The sequence below is a fragment of the Miniopterus natalensis genome, chromosome 14 (assembly GCF_054644295.1).
Source record: "Miniopterus natalensis isolate mMinNat1 chromosome 14, mMinNat1.hap1, whole genome shotgun sequence".
Classification (NCBI taxonomy): domain Eukaryota; kingdom Metazoa; phylum Chordata; class Mammalia; order Chiroptera; family Miniopteridae; genus Miniopterus; species Miniopterus natalensis.
Window position 1 is genome coordinate 43,649,388 of NC_142094.1, and position 17,042 is coordinate 43,666,429.

The following is a 17,042-nucleotide window of genomic DNA, read 5'->3' on the forward strand; positions in this document are numbered from 1 at the left end:
GATTTTTTTAAACATACAAGACCTACTTAGTCAGGGGCACTGAACTCTTTTCCCTTAGATCGTCAAATAAAAAAATGACAACAGCCAACACAACAGCCATCCAGTGTGAATGAATCAAAATTATAATGAATCAAAACCTTTTTTTTTTGTCAGATTGGCAAAAAAATAATTTATTTTTTGGTGTGCCACAGAATTTCAGTAATTATGTATGCCATGAGATGAAAAAGGTTGAAAATCGCTGTCCTAGAGGAAAATATAAGGGCTTATTTTCAACAGGAATTTTTTTCACTTTCTATCAAACTACTCTGCCTTGGATTCCCCTCCCTCCACTCCTCACTAAAAGGCTTCCATACTTAGTTTTTGCATTATTTCATAATCTATACTAGGGTGGTGATATGAAAGTAACCTGGCTGCCACATTAATTATTTCCCTAATGGCCAGGGCTGATTTAGTGTTATTGGTCAGCTGAGTTAACTGTCCTCTCCTGCTTCATATATACCTTTCTCCTAAAGGTCTAACCTGGGTCAAAAAGGACAAATAAGCTTGCTAGATAGAGGGTGGTTATGCTTTAATCAGGGAGTAACCTGTTTTAGCTCTCCTGACTTAATTGTGTGACCTGCAACATGAATCAACAGGAATATTCTTCCCTTCTCTGACCAAATTCTATCTCTTTTCCACACTTATCCATCCCCAGGGGTAGAGATGACAGAAATATAGAACATTCTCTTTTAGCTATGAGCTTCAGGATCATACATTATAGTACCTATACCATTTTAGAAAAGAGACAAACCAGCAATGCTCCTTAACAGAAAAACACACATGGTGGGTGCTTCAAGTATTTGTTTTTAATGAATGAATGCTAATAAGAGCTAAATATGTAGTGAGTTTACTATGTGCCAGGAACTGGATAAAGCTGTGTTATATGCAATATAGCATATAGATGAGAAAACTGACACTCAGAGGAGACAAGTAACTTATCAAGGTCATTCATACATTTGAACCTGGAGGGAATGACTCTAGAACCTGTATTTATAGAGTGAGTGGTTAAGAGTATGAACTCTGAAGCCAATTATCCAAGTCCAGCCCCTGCCACTTACTAGATGATAATAGCAATACTCGTATGAAAGGATTACTGTGAAAATTAAATAAGTTCATATATATAAAGCCTTAGATCAGTGCCTGGCACATAGTAAATGCTATATAAGTATTAGCTACTATTAATTTAAATAGACTGCCTCCCAAACAAATGAATGAATGTGCCTGAGACTTTCCCTAAGGAAGATGGAACCTAACTAATGTTAAGAAATGTGTAAACAATTTGCATAGGAACTTTATATCTGATTATCATTACTACTTGCTCCTAATCAGTACTCCTCTAGCAAGAAGAGTAGTAGCAGCAGCTCTATCAGACGAAGGGCTTTTGGCTGTAATATGGAAAGAAAATTCATGTGGTTGCTCTCCATCTGTTCTAGCAATATCATTTTTATAAATTCATACTATTTTATGAAAGAGAAGAGAGAAGCCTTAATAAAACATATTACCAGAGTGCTGCTTTTCTAATTTATAAGATTTAATGCAGGGGAACTTGGTATAGTTCCAAGTTAGAGCTCTACAGTCTGAACTCAGGTTTCACCCAGTGTATGTGCAAATCTATTCAAGTAATAAATAAAACTGTTTCAGCAGGTCAGACATAACTTTTTCAACTCAAGTGTGAGAACTAGATGTGTTTGTTTTTCACTAGATCCTCCAGTAAATCATAAGTTCTCTGATGGTGCGAACCTAAACGTGGAATTAAAATGAATTTTCTATTCCTTACCTCAAAGAGGTATTTAACTCTGTCTACAGATTATTTCTCCATAACATCCTATCAGTTCTGTTCCTTAGTGAACAGATGCCTAGATGACCTCATCACTGCATTTCCTTTGGAAATGCCTTAGGCTTTTACATTCTTTCCTAAGTTACCAAATTTAAATGCAAAATTATTTCAAAATGCCCAAAAGCCTCAAGCTAATATAATCATTTATGTAGTAAATTACGATACACAAAAATAATATATTATGCAGCTATTAAAAAGTCATAGCAAAAACTGGAAACAACCATAATTTCTATGAAAAAAAAAAAGTTACATAAACTATACCCATACTTAGCAAGAGAGAGAGACTCAAGAAAATTACCCCCAAAATAGGAACATGTTTTATGATATATACAGTGTGGGGCAAAAGTAGGTTTACAGTTGTGAGTACATAAAACACAGAGTTTATTCTTGTATGATTATTTATTAATTATTGTATTCTTTTCCATATGAACAATGATATGCCCATAAAACTCACAACTTAATGAAATAAATTCCTTGAAAGACACAAACTTTTAAAAGTTACTCCAGCCTGGTCGGGCGTGGCTCGGCAGTTGGGCATCGACCTGGGATCCGGGTGATCGGGGTTCGATTCCCGGTCAGTGCACATGCCTGGGTTGCGGGCTCGATCAATGACTCATCATTGATGTTTCTGTCTCTCTCTCTCCCTCTCCTTTCCTCTCTCTGAAGTCAATAAAGATATGTTTTTTAAAAATAAATAAATAAATAAAAAATAAAAGTTACTCCAAAAGTAATAGATAACTTATATAGTCCTACATCTATTAAAGAAATTAAATACATAGTTAAAAATCACCCAAGAAAGTAAATTCCAGGCACAGCTGGCTTCATTGAAAAATTCTACTAAACATTTAAGGAAGAAATAATATCATTTCTAAATAAATTCTTCCAGAAAATAGAAGATGAGAGAACACTCTTCAATTTATTTTATGAGATCAACATTATCTGATACTAAAGCCAGGAAAGAAAATGACAACTATAAACCTACTTTTGCCCCACCCTGGATATCAACAGAACAGAATATAAGGTCCAGGAATATACCTATCTATGTAAGGTCAATTAATTTTTGACAAATGTGCCAAAGCAATTCAATGGAGAAAGACAGTCCTTCCAACAAATGGTGCTGAAACAAGTGAACATCCATATACAAAATGTGAACCTCAATCCAGTATGAGTAGGTGAGTAAGTAGGAGGGGTGGTCAGAGAGGAACGAAGAAATAAATGAACATACAAGAGATGATGAACAACTACTAAGAGGACAAGTCACAGCTTGAACCAGCTCATCCAACTTCCTTGTCCATCTTCACTGCCATAGCCTCTGGAGAATTAAGCAACCCATGAAAAACTAAATAATTTGTAGCATTGAAAAGAAAACTACAAACTTGTATACCCAAAATAAATCAACCTGAAATGAATCTTAGACCTAAATGCAAGGTTCTAAAACTATACAACTTTTAGAAGAAAAGATAAGAAGTAATCATTTTATCCTTGGGTTAGAGAAAGATTTCTTAGATACTACACAAAAAGCACAAACCATAAAAGGAAAACTTAATAAACTGTATTTATCAAAATTAAAAATGCCTTCAAAAGACACTGTTAAGAAAATGAAAACACAAGCTACAATCAGAGAAATTATTTGCAAAACACTTATCTGATGAAGGACTAGTATATAAAATATACAGAGAAAGCTCATATCTCAAAAATAAGAAAATACACAACCCAATTCTCCTTATAGAAGAATTCTAAATAATTTATGTAGATACTCTCCCCTTAAGGAGGTGAAACTTAACCACTCCACTGTCAACTTTACTGTTGGCTGCATTTAGTGACTTGCTTCCAAAGAATAAAGTATGGAAAGAAAATAAAACACAACTCTGCAGAGAAATTGCAAACACTACCCTAACCAAGTGATCAAGGTTAAATCACCATTGAAAAGTCTTGTTAATAACATATACCTCTGATGTAATGAAAAGGCCACTCTGTCCCTGTGACATTCTTCCCCCAAATCCACAACCCCGGTCCAACAGTGAGTAAATCATAAGACAAACCCAAAATGAGGAAGATTCTTCTCAAAACTGTCAAGGTCATGAAAAACAAGGAAACACTAAGAAGCTGTCAGAGAAGAAGAGACTAAAGAGACATTATGACTAAATGTAATATGGCAACATGGATAGAACCCTGGAATACAAAAGGGACATTAGAGACAAAATTGGTAGAATCCAAATAAAGTCTAGAGTTTTGTTTAGTGGATTTTTTAAATTGTGGTAAAATGTACATATTATAAAATTTACCATCTTAACCAACCATTTTTAAGTATAAAAATGTGTTAAGTATACTTACATTGTTGTGAGACAGATCTCCAGAACCATTTTCTTAGAGAACTGAAGCTCAACACCTATCAAAAAACCCCTTTGCACCCTCCCTCCTTCCCCCACGTAACCACCATTCTACTTTTTATATCTATGTATCTGCTTGCTTTAGATACCTCACATAAGTGGAATCATAAAGTATTGTCCTTTTGTGACTGGCTTATTTCAGTTACCATAATGTTCTCAGTGTTCACCCACATTGTAGCATATAACAGGATTTCCTTCCTTTTGAAGGCTGCATAGTATTCCATTACATATATATACCACAGTTTATTTATTCACTCATCCATAGATGAACATTTGCGTTACTTTCATCTCTTGGCTACTGTGTATAGGGCTGCTATGAAATAGGTGTGTAATTTTTTTTTAAATCAGAAAAAAATCTGAATAAACACTTCACCAAAGGAGATATATGGATAGCAAATAAGAACAGGAAAAGATGTTCATCATCATTATTCATCAGGGAAATGCAAATTAAAACCATAATGAGATATTGCTACACACCTATAAGAAGCCAAAAAAAAAAGTACTGGCTGGGATATGGAGTGACTACAACTCCTACACATTGCTGAAGGAAATGTAAAATAATACATCCGCTTTGGAAAACAGTTTGGTAGTTTCTTATAAAGTTAAACATATACTTATCAAATACCCCAAAATCCTATTCATAGGTATGTAACCAAGTGAAACGAAAACGTGTTCACACAAAACCCTGCACAAGTACATTTTTTTTCCTTTTTCCCCCCTCACTTTATGTGCTTTAATATATTTTATTGGAATCCTTTTGATAAAACCAAGTACTTGTTTAAGACAAAGTATAGAAGTAAAAGCTAACTGATATTTAAGTGTTCCCAAATGTCTAGGCAGTTTTTTCTCTGTTGACAGCTGCTCACACTGGCTAATGAATGAAAAGATGTAAGTTCCTAGGATCTGCCCAACACCAGATAGAGAGCATCCTTGGTATCAGCAAAACCCATAGCAGCCAGAAAGGACTGTGGCTCTTCCTGTCATAGCCTGAAGTGGCAGGAACCATTAATTACCTAGGCATCCCAGGCATCTCAACAGCCCTTCTCCAACAGAAGTAACCTTAGGCTTTCGGTCTCCCAGGCTAGTGGTGAATCTCTGTGAAGGGGCACTGGCTGGGCTGCCAAAACTCATGCTTTACTCAAAAATAACACTCCGGTGGACATCCTATAGCCCCTCCAAGCACTGCAGACCCGCCCAAGAACCCGGGGTCTGCAGCGGTAAACAGTGCTCAGATGGCCGGGGCGCCAGGGACCGCCACCGTCCCATCTCTGTGGAGAGCAGGCTGGCACCACATGACACCCACATGCGTTACCAAGCACCTCTCACACAAAGAGGACAAGAACATTTATAGAGGCTTTATTTATAATTGCTAAAAACTGGAAACCTCCCAAATGTCCTTCAACTGTTAGATAAACTAAACTGGCATATTTCTACAATGAAATATTATTCCATAATAAAGAGAAATGAACTACTGATACATGCAGCAACATGGGTGAACTTCAAACAAATTACTCTGTAAAAGAAGCCAGACTCAAAAGACTATATGATCCCATATATATATATATATATATATATATATATATATATATATTTTTTTTTTTTTAATTTTTAAATTTAAAACTTTTTCCTTTTTATTGAATTTATTGGGATGACACTGGTTAACAAAATTATACAGGTTTCAGGTGCACAATTCTACAACACATCATCTGCACACTGTATTGTGTGTTCACCGCCCCAAGTCAAGTCTCCTTCCATCACCATTTATCCGCCCTATACCCTCCTCCACCTCCCTCCACCACTACCACCACCACCACCACCACTGGCAATCACTACATTGTTGTCCATGTACATATGTATTTTTTTTTTAGAAAAGGCAAAACTATGTCGACAGGGAACAAATCAGTGATTGAGGGTGGGTGGAAGAGTTGATCTCACAGGAGCACCAGAAAAATTTTGGAGATAATGAAAGTCCTATATCTTGAATTTCTGTGGTAATTACACTTCTACATGCATTTGTCAAAACTCAGAACTGTACATTAAAAAGGATAAATTTTACTATATATAAAATACTTTGACGTAAGTCAAAACACTTGACTTAAAAAAATGCTTTTTCCATCAGAAGTTTTATTATACTTCATACAAAATGGAGAGAGTACTAAAACATGATATCTCCGTTTGCTGCGCTTGATTTAGTGAAAATTCCACTTTCCTATTTGTGTTCTCCAGGTTAACATTTTAATACCCTTGGCAGATTTGAGCATTCCCAGATATCCTCTCTTATCTTGTTGCTATAGCTACAAGGACTTATCTCATTTGACTTTGTTCATGGCCAGGTTAAGCAGGTACGACAGGTTTCTATAAAATATCTCCCCCACTCCAACTCTCTTTCCTTTCCTCATTGAAGGACATCTTTATTCATCTATTAATGGGTGCTGAAGCCTGGAAAGTATATGTATGTGATAGCTTCACGTACATATACATATGTCAAAACTTATCAAACATTGTACACTAATTTATTTATTTTAATCCTCACCCAAGGGTATTTTTTCCTTTGCTTTTCAGAGCGAGTGGAAGGGAGAGAGAGAAACATTGATGCTCATGAGAGACACATCGACTGGCTGCCTACCGCACACGCCCCAACCAGGGCTGGGGATCGAGCCTGCAACCGAAATACATGCCCTAAGCCGAAATCAAACACAGGAACCTTTGCTCCACGGGCTGGCACTCTAACCATTGGGCAAACCAGCTAGGGCCATATACTACTTTAAATGAGTGCAGTTCATTATATATCAATTATACCTCAATAAAGCTAATAAGTTGGGGATTTTAATAGACAGCTTTAAGTGAATTTCTGTTTCTGTGCAATCTATAGAAATCTTTCCTGACTGTTCAAACTCCAGATAGATTTAACTAGACTCTCTACTCAAACTTACAGGAATATATGACCTCTTTCAGAAATATAAACTGGGGCAAAAGTAGGGTTTTAGCTGTGAATATGAAAAACATCGAGTTTATCCTTATATTATTATTTATTAATTACTGTACTATTTTCCATATGAACAACTGTAAACCTACTTTTGCCCCACCCTGTAGTTATACTCACTATGGCCAAAGAGTAAATTTTCAGTGAGCCAGTCACCAAAAGATCTGCAAGAAAGATTTTTATCTAATGCCCACTTCCTCTTGTAAGTTATGCTAAAAATACATAGGTACATTAAAACTCCTTAAAATCCTGTACCTTCTCAAATCACACAATGTTCTTCCTTTGGAATCCAAGCTCTTCTACTTGCCGCTGTCAATTCCCACCCACTCTTTCACTCCCATCTCACTGCATTAACTAAATCCACAAGCCTCCCTATTCTCTCTTTCTCCCCAAACTTAAAGAAAGGGCTACAGGGCTGCTAACTAGCTTTCTACTAAGATGAATTTTGAGTTCCTGAAGGCAAAAAAGTCCACATATTCCTTCCTATTGCCTGAGAAGAGGAGACCACTATATTTCTATGCCAAGTAGGGGCACCAAGCAACTACAGAATCTTTTGTCGTCTTTTCCTCTTATATGCTAAAAATCACAGCTGATGCAGAGAGAGGAGCAAAAAGAAAAAAGAGGAGAGAAGATTAAAAAGAAAAGACAGCTCACCCATGGAGTATAGGTTGTCAAAGCTCTGGTGCATGCGGATAATCTCATAGTAGAGTTCATCATAGCTGCTGGGGGTAGGCAGGAATGTGTCGCCATATGTGATAAACATATTAAATAGGTTCACAATCTAAAAAAGAAGCAAAAGCCCATATACAGGTATCACACTATGAAGACTAGAAGGGTATTATCAGTCATATCACTCGTACTGCAGCCAGCTCTTACTGGCTTGCAAAAGCTGATTGTTAAACTTGCAGGAATTTTGTGAGCTGGTTGTTAAACAAAGCCATTATTTTTTAAAAATTATATAAACTTATAATTCAATAAGTTATATTAATATGAAGGTAATAAATAAAAACTCAACACTTCCTAATTACTTTCTTTTAGTATTATTTATGCTCTTGAGATTAATTTACACCTCTTACACCTGGTGTGGTGGGAATATCATATAATGGTGTGTTACTGCTCATCTTTTCCCAACTCTGCATTCAATGATGTCACTTTGATAACTTTAGAATTGACCATGAAGAATGTAGTTTTACCATGGAAATCAGCAAAATACATAAATCAGGACTTTTCCCCCCAAAATGTTAAACACTTATGAACACACTGGGTAATATACTAAAAAGACAGTAAAAAGGCACAATGCCGCCTGGCCAGTGTGGCTCAGTGGTTGAACATCGACCTATGATCCAGGAGATCGCAGTTCAATTCCCAGTCAGGGCACATGCCTGGGTTGTGGGCTCAGTCCCCAGTGGGCGGTGTGCAGGAGGCAGCCAATCAATGACTCTCTCATCATTAATGTTTCTATCTCTCTTTCTCTCCCTCTCCTTTCCTCTCTCTGAAATCAATAAAGATATATTTAAAAAAAAAAAAAAAGAAGGCACAATGCCCTCCCACTACTCCAAATAACTAGTCAGATAAGCAGCATCTGCAACGTCACTCAGAAACCAAGTGCAGTCATTATGGAACCACTCATCTGGCTGGGAAAACCTCTAGAGGCTTTGCTATGTACCAACATAGGTCCAGTAGTATAGTAGCCTCTCAGTTGGGATCAAGGTTCATACTCATACACAGAGATCTGACCTATACCTGCTCCTGCCAGACAATATACTCTCATGAAAGAGAAAGAGTCCCACCTTGGCTAGTGTGGCTCAGGTGGTTAGAGCGAAGGGTCTCGGGTTCAATTCCCAATCAGGGCACATACCCAGGCTGTGGGGTTGATCCCTGGTTGGGGTCCATATGGGAGGCAACTGATCAATGTTCCTCTCTCTCTCTCCCTTTCTCTTTCTTTCTAAAATCAACAAAAACATATCCTTGGGTGAGGATTTTAAAAAAAAAGAGCCCTAGCCAGCTTTGCTCAGTGGTTAGAACGTGAGCCCGCAGACTGAAGGATCCTGGGTTCAATTCTGGCCAGGGGCATGTACATCAGTTGCAGGCTCGATCCCCAGCCCCGATTAGGGCACGTTCAGGAAGCAACCAATTGATGTATTTCCCTCACACTGATGCTACTGTCTCTCTCTCCCTCCCCTCCCACCCCCTACTTCCACTCTTTCTGAAAAGCAATGGAAAAAATATCCTCAGGGGTGAGGATTTAAAAAAAGAAAGAAAAACAGTCCCAGGTTTACCAAAGACATAGGTGAGAGTGGAGAGCGCCAATATAGAGATTCTGATCCAAAAGGAAATTAAAGCCTGGTTCCTCCTATGGCTTAGTCCCCAGAACCCAGCCCCTGTTTCAAACAAGCCCACTTCTGCCTTGGGGTATATCTTCAGAAAAAGAAATAGTTTTTGGTTACTCACCATAAGGGCTAACATAAAAATGTTGTGTTTGGCCAAAAGTACAGTCTCATTTGACATAAGGAACTTCAGCAAATTTATCAATGCTAAAAAAAAAAGAGAGAGAAGAAAAATAAAAGACATCAACAAGCTATTCAAAGTATAATCAATTAAGTTAGATGAAAGCCATGAAAATCAACTAGCTCTACAGAAATCCAAACAGGGCAAAAATGAGTAAGTCACAGCTACTAAGCAGGTAAGGTGGGTGTATTTGAAAAAAGTACTGACCTTCCCAAGCACATGTCTGCTTATCCGTCCATAGAAGGATTTTAAAAATCTTCTTTTTCCCACTTCTTAAATAGCACTTAAGCTTAGAAATTTGACTATAAAATCCATCATAAGTGTTCCAAATTTACTCCAGCATGGTTATTTCCCCAACAAATTTGCTCAATTTACAAGTCAAAATGAGGGTCGCCCTCTCACCGTAGGCTGCTAGCATTTCATGTCACCAAGTTTTAGCTGTGTCTGTTTCAAACATCATTGCTAAGAGGGACATTTTTCAATTCTAATTGTACACCAGATGTGCCAGCTATTTTGTAGAACTTACACCTGGGCTTCAGCTCAGGGTGGGAAGAGAGCTCATGAAGAGAAAAATAAAGCTCTTAACTGTTCTAACTGTTCAAACAAAAGCGCAGCTCTGCTCTGTCCTTTCTCAACCGTGACACTTACCGAAAAGGTCCTCTTTCTTCCTGGCAATCCTTATTGAGGGGAGAGACTGCTAAAGCCCAAACAATCTCAGTAAAGATAGTTTCAAGTCCCTAGGTTAGCAGTGCCGCTTTAAAGACATTTTACAAAAATGTTAAGCATAAAAGAAATTATCAACTGCCTTATACTCTTTCACCAAGGACTGTGAAATGAATCCTGCTTCTGTGCTCCTCATGACTACTGGCTGTCTTAGCACCCCTATTTAATAAGAAGCTATAAAGAAGGGGTTTGGCAGCTGCCAGCAATCGGTGGTCCTCCTGTCTTATTTCCCTCAACCCTCCTCACTTCCACAGACACAAAAAAAGGCTTGACCTCTCCTTTTCTAAGACGATATCTGCTTCTTTGCCAGCAAAGAAGTCCATTCTCCCATGCTGTCTCATTCTCCCATGCTGTCTGAGCTTTGTGTGAAGTTGACTACTCTTAGAGAAGAGACATGGGCTTTGATTTGAAACAGCAGGGAATAATGAGTAGGAGTAAAACTCTCTGAACACTTGCTGCCTGCCACCCCTCACTCTCAATCCTCTAAAAGCAGAGGTACAGTAAAGCAGCAGCAGGCAAGGATAAGTACAAGAGACTGTCTACATTCTGTTTACAAAGACTGAATCTTCCCCTCAAATAGCAAAAGGGCCTTGCTAGGGATGAAGGAGGGAGGTATCCTCATTTATGAACTCTTCACTCCTGCCCCAACTCAAATTCTTTGAGGTTTCATAATGGAAAGGCAAATGATAGGCAGCTAGACCTTTTGATATGGCGTGTTAACAAGTGATCTTTTCAACTGGACGGGAAAAAAAGCTCCATGGGAGGCCATTCTGGATCACACAACCTGCTTAGCTCCTACCAGGAGCTCAGATAATGAAGGCGACTAGCTAAAATTCATATAAAACTAACCCAGACCAAACCTCTCTCATTAACGAAGATCACTTTGCTGAGTTATTTAAGAGCTGCCCACTCCAACTCCTACCCCAGAGCTTAGACAAGCCCTGTTAAAGGATGGATCACCTGACAATCACACTCTATAAACTCACAGGAGAAAAGAGGAATTGATGGGTAGCACATGTGGCACTCTGCAAAACATAATGGCCAGAGAAAGACAAAGCAGCTTTTGCACAAATCCAATCAATGAGGACTTTTGTCCCCAGTACACAGAGCACAAAGATGCAACTTCAGCAGTGGTTATGTGATAATTAAGGGACACAAAACCTGGAGAAAAGGATGTGGAAAGAATGATTTATTGCCCCTCTGCTGGACTACAGTTAGTCTTGATCTCTGGGATTCAGAGTCAGGGATGACAAATTGATAAATATTAGGGGAGGAAGAGAGCAATTCTGGCACAGTCCAAGAGGCAACCTGTGTCCCAACTGCAAGAGACATCAGCAGAGCTGAATAGTAGTGAGGAGAGTCTGGCACTGTAATACTGAGTCAGTGCCAGGGAGTACTTGCATTCTGCCCCTGAAAATTTAGGTCAGACCCCCGCCCCCTTCAAAAAGAGTTAAGGTTTTATCACCTAGAAGTAGCCATTCTCAACAGGGAATTTAATAGGCAGCCAAAATGAACAAAGCTACCTTAAAATTGGCTCCCACAAGCCTCTGACATCAGGGACCACAATTCCTCTCCAGCTGAGAATGCCTCAAATATTTCATGAAATTGTGCTTTTTTTTTTTTTTCTTTCATCATCTGCCTGACTTTGCACTCATTCTACCTAACAACTGTTCAGTGTCCTTTGCATCAATACATACATATTATCTTCTATCCTCTGACCTGTGATGAGAGTTCTAAGTCTGTGAGGCTTCAACATAGCTGATTATAGATTTTTTAGAGCTCAAAAGGATATTAAAAGTCATTTAATCCTATTCCCTCATTTTTGGATTAGAAAATACTTTCTCTCCCCCTAACACCCCAACTAGCTAGGTACTAAACTGGAACTAGAACCTGGTCTTCTGTTTAGTGTTCTTTCTACCATTCCATTAAGATTAAACAAATAAACGTGTCAGATGGCGTTAAATGTTAAAGGGAAGGAAGCTTACCTATAAATGGTATGCTTAAACTTGCTGACTCTACTGTTACCAACACTTCTCTGGACTCTGGTTTATAATTTTCTCCACCTACTGGCTGCTCCAGGTTATTTTCATTTATTTGGTTCCCTTTTTCTCTTAGTCCTCAGCTACTTAGAGTACAGGTGTTTACCACCTCATTATTACCTCTTTCTACTTCTCACTCTCAACACTAAAGCCTCTCAGTAGCTTTTTTCAGCATAAACCACCTCAGCAGGCCCTTTATAGCTACTCTGATCTCTCTCTTTTTTATCTCACCTCTCACACACCTCTCTCCATTTCTCTGTTTCCTCTCCTAGTATCTTAAAAAACAAAAAATCTCAAAAACAGCATTTAACTGTCAACTAAAACTGTTCCTATTTCCCTCACTCAGAGTCACCACCTTCAAAATTATATACTGCACATGGAATGTAATTGGATCAGGATTTTAGAGGGAGGCAAGATATCCCTTTTTTTATGCAAAATCTGAACTGAAACAAAAAAGTGGATATAAACAATTTATAGCCAGACTCATTCATAGCTATTATTGTATAGAGTTCTGCATAGGGTTTAACTACAGGCAAAAAAGAGAACAGCTTCATGTCAGGGGCAGGTTCAAGGACAATAAAGAACTGGCACTAAGGATCTCAGTGCCAACACACAAGTAGCACAGAGCTCATCCAGGCTGGCTCCTGGTTTACCACTCTCCACCCACACACATTTTTAGAAAACTGCCCTTGATCCACTTGTCTACTTGATGCCATCTGGGCATATTACCAGCCAAACTGTTTCAAACACTGTCACAGAAGTAGAAGTATATTGAGAGAAGAGTTAAGATAACTATAATACATAAGGAGTTGGTTGTATAAACATAATATTGTTAATTAGTCATATGCCTATAAGAGTTTGGCATTAAGTATAATACATGTAGTCATTATAAAGAGAAGGGTGCACTTTTTTTCTTTTTAATTTAAACCTTTGATTTATTGTTTCCAATTTTTAAAGAATAATTTTAAAAAGGAAGCAGGGCAGGGGAGAAGGGGCTGATACAAACTCTTCTTCACGAAAGACTTGACCCTTAATCTGAGTTATTTCCAAAGAACAGCCTATGTTATAGAAACTCAATACTGAGTAAACAGTTTTGCCCATTAGGTGAGCTATGGCCGCTCATCCTCGCAAACCAGAATCACACAGCTTATTACAGAGAGTATCTTTTTTGTCAAGGACTTGGTGTGTGAGACTTTCCAGGCCTTAGTAAGCCAATCTCATTGGCCCTCATCCTCCACAGCCTCAGGAGTGAGGCGGCTGCCCCAAAGCACCAATGCCAAACACATCACACAGAGAAATGCATCATATATTCCTCCTGAGTGACAACAACTACAATACCTGTGCCATAAGCTCACAAAGTATCACAAACCTTCCCCTTTTCTACTGCCCTCTACCTGATACCTTAAGAGACACTTAATTACAGAAATCACTTCCCCCAAATTGCATTCATTTTTTTTCAAAGGGAAAAACACAATGGTCACAAATGGCAATGAGGTAACATTTATTAGGTGTCTGCTAGATGCTAGGTATTATGTAAAGCACTTCAAGTGTATTATTCTCACTGAATCCTCTTAACTATCCAATAAAGTAGGTATTGCTGTTCCCAATTTACAGGTGACCAAATTGAAATTCAAAACGGTTATATAAATTGCCCAAAGCCACATAGCTAGTTGGAGCTAAACTGCATTAAGGATATTGGGGAGGAAAAAATTTTATTCTACCCTTCTAAGTTCTTTTTGGATGGTCTAATAATTAAATTGACACGAGGCAGTTTAACAGGAGAAAAACAATCACATTTAACTTAATACATATGGGAACCCCATAGATATGAGGCTCTAAGAAGCTACCAAAGCAGGCAGCTTTCATACTTCTTAGACAAAGAAACAATATTTGCAAAGATTTGACAAAATAAAGGGGTTTTTGTTTAGAGTAGAAAATTAATGAAGTAACAAAGTTTGTTTAGCCCTGGCCAGGTAATTCAGTTGGTTGGAGTGTCATCCTGATACGCCAAGGTTGTGAGTTTGGGCCCCAGTCAGAGCATGTACAAGATTCAACCAATGAATGCATATATAAGTGGAACAACAAATTGATGTTTCTCTCTCCACCCCACCCAACCTTCTCTCTCTCTAAAATCAAAAAATTTTAAGTATGTTTTTATTGATTTCAGAGAGAGGAAGGGAGAGAGAGATAGAAACATCAATGATGAGTGAGAGTCATTGATCAGCTGCCTCCTGCACGTCCCCTGCTGGGGATTGAGCCCGAAACCCAGGCACGTGCCCTGATTGGGAATCGAACCATGACCTCCTGATTCATAGGTCGATGCTCAACCACTGAGCCACACCGGGGGGCTAAAATCAATTTTTTAAAAATTGAATTCCCTATCTCTGGTGGTAAGGATACCTTCTACTCTCCTAGTATACAGAGGACACCTTCAAATGGGAAATTTATTTCCTACTTTCAGGAGGACAAAGGCAGGTCAGAGTGTTCTTCTTGCTTGCACCTGCTGTTTCTCAAGTAACTTAAATGCAAAATAATCAATATGCCAAAATGGCATATTTTGGGGTGATTTGCCCTAAACCCCATCAAGGGCAACATACTGGGAAGAAGGTGCATGAACTCCCCCTGCTGAAAATGTACTAGTTCCTCCTAAACTTCAATTTAAAAAAAAACCTTTATTGAGGGTAGAAGAGCTAGCTATCTAGGGCTAATACCTTTTTGCTACCCAAAACCTTAACTTTAGTCAGAACTCACCAATCAGCCCCTCACAGAGCAAAGTGACCAACAAAAACATCCTATAAATTCAAGCCCATCTCTCTTGCAAGCATCTCAAAATTTCAGTACACTGACCTAGGATACTTTAACCTATAGGATCTCAAAAACAAGAGGTTGAAATCAAGGACTCAAACAAGTATTTGTATACCAATGTAGAGACAGAAAGTAGAATGGTGGTTGCCAGGGGTGGGAGAGGGAGGAGTGCAGAGTTATTGTTTGAGTTTTGGTTTGGAAGATGAAAAAATTCTGGAAATGGAAAGTGGAGATGGTTGCATACCAATGTGAGTGTATTTAACACTACTGAACTGTACACTTAAAAATTTTGTTTAAAAAAACAAACAAACAAGAGGTCAATGTTTTTCTTTCCACAGGTACTACCATGATCTCCAGAAACACTCCATCTCAACTTTCTACAACCTCAGCATAACTGACTAGCAGCTGAAATTCACATCACAGTACATAGTTATAAGCACGGGGCCAAATAAACAAAAGCTTTCCTCTTTGATGGGGAAAGAAAAGGAGCCAACTATATTCAATCAACAGAGAGCTATGAACTCTTGGGCAGGAATGCAAATTCAAAATGAACCTTGGGCAGCCTTCGAGACAAACCTATGGCGGTATTCAGAATAATAATCAAAGTTCACAAAGCCACCAATGCACTGAAGCACCAACAACATTCTAGGAAATCCTTGGGGATCCTGGGTTTGACTCCTAATCTTTGTTATCTCTACTAAGTGAGACTCCAGATACCCGGCTCCAAACACTCTTAACCTGAGTGAAAAATAGAGAAGTATGCCAGTGCAATATTTGAGGTACTATGTTACACATTCAACATGTTTATGTTATAGGGAAGTGGGTGCTCCATACACATAGTTTCTTCATTGGAAGGTCTTTTCCATTAGGCACTTTGAAAACTTAGTTTCTGGGCTCTTTTTCAGGAACTACAAATTGACTGCAATTGCTGCCTCTTTTGACTCTCTACTGGAGGCAACTGTCAGTTTCACACTTAGCATTGACCCAAGCTCCTTTCCTTGGGGAATCTTGCACATCAAGTATGGCAGCAGTGTACAGCAGTTCTGACTTTACTATATGCAGACAGAAGTGGAATAAAGGACAGTGTGCAGATTCTGGGAAGGTGAGTGAGGAACAGGTAGTACTTTGATGGTTCCTGGAATCCCAAGTGAATTCCCAGAGGCAGAGACAACCAATATATTTTTCAACTGGGAAGAGTTCAGTACCATCACCTGAGAATCCTGCCACCTTACACTTAAGGTCCCCTTTCCTAGCGTTTATGAACCTACATCATGAAGACTTTCTCAGATTTTATCCTGCTTTGAATTCAAGAGGAGGGAAAGAAGGTTGAGCAAATTGTGTTGCCATGTAGGAGAATAGAATGAATAATGGATATGGGAACTTATCCAGGACTAAACCTGTCCCCCACATTGAGGTAAACCAGGTGCACAGAGGAACAAGCCAACCACAGAAAGACACAATTAAGTGATACCTCAGATGCATGCCTCAGAGAAGCAGAGGGGAGGTTTAATTACAAACCCAACTGAATGACATTTAAATAAGATTAAAAACAGGAAGGAGACAGAGAGCCTCCAGCAGAGCACAAATAAATGTCTCGGAAGATTCAGGGCAGAGAGAGCTGTTTGAACAGCTTTTACATGCTATGAAGAGAAAGAGATACAAAGCAAAGACAAGACTCTGCCAGGCCCTATTTTGTGGCCTGGCATGGAGCTAGGATA

At 38.6% G+C, this 17,042-nt stretch overlaps 1 protein-coding gene across 1 annotated transcript in view; it reads right to left on the minus strand.

The window, feature by feature from the left end:
• ARMH3 (armadillo like helical domain containing 3) overlaps positions 1 to 17,042 on the minus strand; it is a 129,160-nt gene that overhangs the window by 64,583 nt on the left and 47,535 nt on the right. The window contains exons 20-21 of the mRNA XM_016219937.2: positions 9,701 to 9,783; positions 7,904 to 8,030 (exon numbers count right to left, since the gene is read on the minus strand). Coding sequence (XP_016075423.1) covers positions 7,904 to 8,030; positions 9,701 to 9,783 — 210 coding nt within the window. The remainder of the gene's footprint in view (positions 1 to 7,903; positions 8,031 to 9,700; positions 9,784 to 17,042) is intronic.